Source organism: Perissodus microlepis, chromosome 16, assembly GCF_051167445.1.
Source record: "Perissodus microlepis isolate ML-2025 ecotype Zambia chromosome 16, ASM5116744v1, whole genome shotgun sequence".
NCBI classification, from domain to species: Eukaryota; Metazoa; Chordata; class Actinopteri; order Cichliformes; family Cichlidae; genus Perissodus; species Perissodus microlepis.
The window spans coordinates 33,754,246-33,758,478 of record NC_140476.1 but is presented as its reverse complement, the minus strand read 5'-3'; the positions used below and the strand labels follow the sequence as shown (position 1 = coordinate 33,758,478).

The window sequence follows — 4,233 nt, the reverse complement described above, 5'->3', positions numbered from 1 at the left end:
GAACTAAAAATGTCAAGATTATGAAACTCGAGCTGAACTTAACCACAACGACAAGCTAGAATGCCAAAAACAAAACACCTGAGCAGGAACGCTGCCCTGCGGCCAAAACTCCATCAGAGTAAACAGGAGAGCAGGTGGAGCTGCTGCTGTGACATGATGTTAAGTATTGCGCTTAAATTCCATACAATAAAACACTGAGTGAGTTGGAGCGTGGGTGGGTGGTTTGAATGCAAACATAACAGCATCGCCGCACTTTGTCCTGTGATATTTGTGATGATTTAATATTACTGCTTCACATGCAGTCCCCTGTCAGCTTTGTGATGTCCATTTTGTGTCCGTGCACTGTTTTATTATCGTGTTACACCAATCAAAAACAAAACCAACAAAATACACCAGGAGCAACAGACTCATTGCCGTTGCCAGGCAACACAAACTGCAGGAATCCTCAGGTAAAAAGTTAAATCTCACGACATCCAAAATAAACAAGCAAATGTTAGTTATTCAGTGGTATGGACAAACCTGCTGTAGGTGTTTGACTTCACAGTGACCTCTGTCATTTATTATTTATTAGAGGTGTGGGATGCACAACTCTTGGAGTTGGTTCCTTACTTAATGCAAGCCCTGCAGATGCAAATTAAAGCATGATCCCAAAACCTCACGCCTCATTTCTCATCTCATACATTCTGTTGTGCCGGGGGCAGCAGCTGCCAATTTACAAGTCTGCACCAGCAACATTTACTGGTGTAGTCCCACAACAGTTTGTGCAGTTTATCTAAAAATATACACAGGCACCCATTAACCACCTAAAGAAGGTCCCTGTCGAGATACAGGTGAGGTCCATCTAACCGTTTCATTTACATTTACTGAGTTGAGATTATAACTTAATTAATAAATTGCTCCTTTGGAGTATCAATATTTTTCATGTTTCCAATGGGGCTATTTTTGACAGCACGAATCAGGTACTAATGAAATACTCACCTGTTTACTGTCTACGAGTACTTAAACATAGGTACAGCAGAAGGAAACAAGGCTGTAGGGAACAAGGAGGAGGAAAGGAGAGATAAATTATAAATAACCTCAGGTAAACAAAACAGGGGCCTTAGTTACAGGTGCACATCACACTCCACACACTGTATTCTCACAGTAACGGTGTGTTCACACCGAACGCGATAGAGGCGGCCAGAGTGTCAGGTTTACATGTAAAGTCAATGGAAAGGCGCGATGACCCGCGATTGCGGCTCCCGCGAAAATTCGGAAGCAGATTTGCGTCGCGAAAACGCCAAAACGCCTGAAACTCGCGTCAGTCTAGCGCGTTTGGAGCGTTTGACTCGCGAAAAAAACCAAACGCGTGAGTTTTTGTGTTGCATTTTGTGCATACGCGCGTTACGCGTCTACCGCTCGAGTTGGAAAAATCTGAACTCCAGCGTCAAATCGCGCCGCGACAACCAATCAGGAGCCTGGTGACGTGGCTCTGACCTAGGTCAAAGGGGCAGATCCAGCCAAAGCCCTTCATTCTTCAATAGACTATGTGCACGTTAGCATATGCTACTTCCGGTGTGGAAACTCCTGTGGGGAGCTTTGTTTCCGGTGTCCTATTCGCGCCTGGTTTACGGTCCAAAACAAGTTAAGCAAATGAATGAATCAAGTGGCGATTTACATTTCTATAGATGTCTTGGGCATTTACCCAATATATCTGTAAATGATGTTCATCGACTTGTCGATGTTTTTCCCTGCGCCTCAGAGCAAAAGAGAAAAGGGATTCAAATGTTATATTTCTCAGCTGTCCCTCGTTTATCGCGGGTGTTATGTTCTAAAAATAACCAGCGATAGGTGAAATCAAGTAGCCAATTTTATTTTTTGACGGTGCAAAACGTTTGGTGGACATACAGTACTGCAGTCACACTGCTAGCGATCGATGCAGCGATTCTGTACTGTACAGGAGAGACGTCACGGAGGAGATCGTCTGCAGCGATCAGGACGCAGGACACAATGTGATGTAAAAAAAAGCATGCACACTTGCACTAAAAAATCCGCGAAACAGCGAGGTGAAAGGTGAACCGCGTTATAGCGAGGGACCGCTGTAATTTTGAAGGTAAGCCACAACATACCCTTCGTAAATACTAATGTATAGAAACCGTTACCAGCAATCATTCATTTTTTGTGTGGCTTTTTTCACGGTTTGTTAACATGCTGTGTAGGCGTGTACTTGACTAGCTGATCTCGACATAACGGGGAAACATCTGGTTTGACTATTCTTCACCTGTAGTTTGAATGCTGAACATTTGCCTGTTTCAATCATAAGACCAGTCATTATACAGAGATGTGCTTCTGAATGTGGACGATGTGTCTTCTGCTGCAGTGATGCAGTTCTGCTTGTGTTGAGTGATGTAAACAACTGATCGATCTAAACGCTTTAAACGTCAAAATTGATCATTAGATTTTTTATGACACAACAGCGGTGAGTGTTCCCACCTTCTGCTCTTTGTAACTTAACGCAATCTTTCCGTTTTCGAGTTTTGGACATGATTTTGGAGGATATCTTCGCAGTAGCGATTGACCGCAAAGTAAAGCTACCGGAAATGCACAACCCCACATCCGGTCTCAAACCAGGAAGTTAGCATTGTCTCGTGCACAGGGTCAATGGAGGGAAGGCTAATCAATGCCGTAGCAAACAACCCGGAGCCGTACGACACCAGCTGCTTTCTGTACCGAGACAGGAATATAAAGGACCGAGCTTGGAGGAAGATATGTGAAGAGATCGGGCAACCTGGTAAGTTCATTCATTTCTCTTTTGAAAGTTTTCGCTGACCCAGGGAAGCCGCACAAAAGCTAGCAAGCCACCGCTATTTTCCCACTGACGTACAAATACCGTTCTGCTTTTATGCATGTTGTCATATAGGAATATATTTTGTTTATTAATAAACAGCACACAGTGGTCCCGCTGTTCATCCGCCACTGCTTCGCTTTTTCGCTGATTTTCTTTTTCTTTTTTCTTTTGCACCGTACAGCATTGCATTCTGCAGCCTGATTGACAAATCTCCTCCGTGTCGTGTCTCCTGCGCTTGCCAAATTTATCACGTTTGGTTTTGATAACCATCACGTCCAATAGAAAAAACAGCACAAAAACACCCATAACTATGAGCCTCATTCGGAAATAGACACCTGCACCGCGAGGGGAAAAGGCGCACGAAAGTGGCAGGCAGGTGAAGACAAACCGCAGCATAATAATACTTTTACGTTTATCTACAAAGGTTTGCACTTTGAGAATCGATTGTGAGAACTGTGACCAATGTTCATGTGTGTGGGGAAAACAGTGTGTAAAGTGCGTGACCAGGGGCTAGTTATTCTGAGAACCCCTGCAATAAATGAGGACCACTGTATATACTTAATCTGATTATATTCAACATGTTAACATTTAATACTGTATTGATAGAGCCAACTGATTCTGCAGCAGAGCGTCCCCTGTTGCTTCTCCTGGCTCCCCAGTCCCTGAGCTCCTGCTGCTGCACCCACAGGTATGTACAGCAGCACTGATACCTTTTTAGTCGGGATTGCCTTGTGATCACCTTTACTAAATATCTACAACCAATCTGATTATATCCTGTTTTTGTTTTGTTTTTTTCGATGTTAAAATTAAAATCTAGTAGCAGCCTTCTCATTTCTTTGTGTTTGTGCTGTTTTACAGGCCCACAGAGGAGGACGGCTCCGAGGCAGATGAGGGACGGGTCCCAGGACGGTCCATGGGCGGTGGAGCTGGCCATCCTGGAGTCCCTGAAGAGGCCACACCAGTCTCCAATGGAGCATTTCCTCCTCAGCCTTGTTCCTGCTCTGGAGAGCAGCTGGGTCCTTTTTATTCCTGTCTCTCTGTAAATACTTATATTTTATATATTTATGTTTAATGTTTTTCTGTTTGAGAATTTTAATATTATTTCAAATAAATTTTTATAATGACTAATGTCTCAGTTCTACTACACAGCAAATGTTGGCACACGACTTGACACATGTAGAATTTATTTCATATTATACTAATGACAAAGTATACTAATACAGTGGGATGCAAAAGTTTGGGCAACCTTGTTAATAGACATTATTTTCCTGTATAAATCGTTGGTTGTTACAATAAAAAATGTCAGTTAAATATATCATACAGGAGACACACACAGTGATATTTGAGACGTGAAAAGAAGTTTACTGGATTTACAGAAAGTGTGCAATAATTGTTTAAACAAAATC

The 4,233-nt window shown here is 42.8% G+C and overlaps 1 protein-coding gene across 1 annotated transcript; it reads left to right on the top strand.

The window, feature by feature from the left end:
* The first annotated feature begins 1,884 nt into the window (after positions 1-1,884).
* Positions 1,885-3,951, top strand: LOC146371277 (uncharacterized). The gene is made up of 3 exons (XM_084908887.1): positions 1,885-2,770; positions 3,434-3,515; positions 3,686-3,951. Exons 1-3 carry the CDS (start codon positions 2,641-2,643, stop codon positions 3,897-3,899), a joined length of 426 nt encoding a protein of 141 aa, XP_084765013.1. The 5' UTR covers positions 1,885-2,640; the 3' UTR covers positions 3,900-3,951.
* Positions 3,952-4,233: the final 282 nt, after the last annotated feature.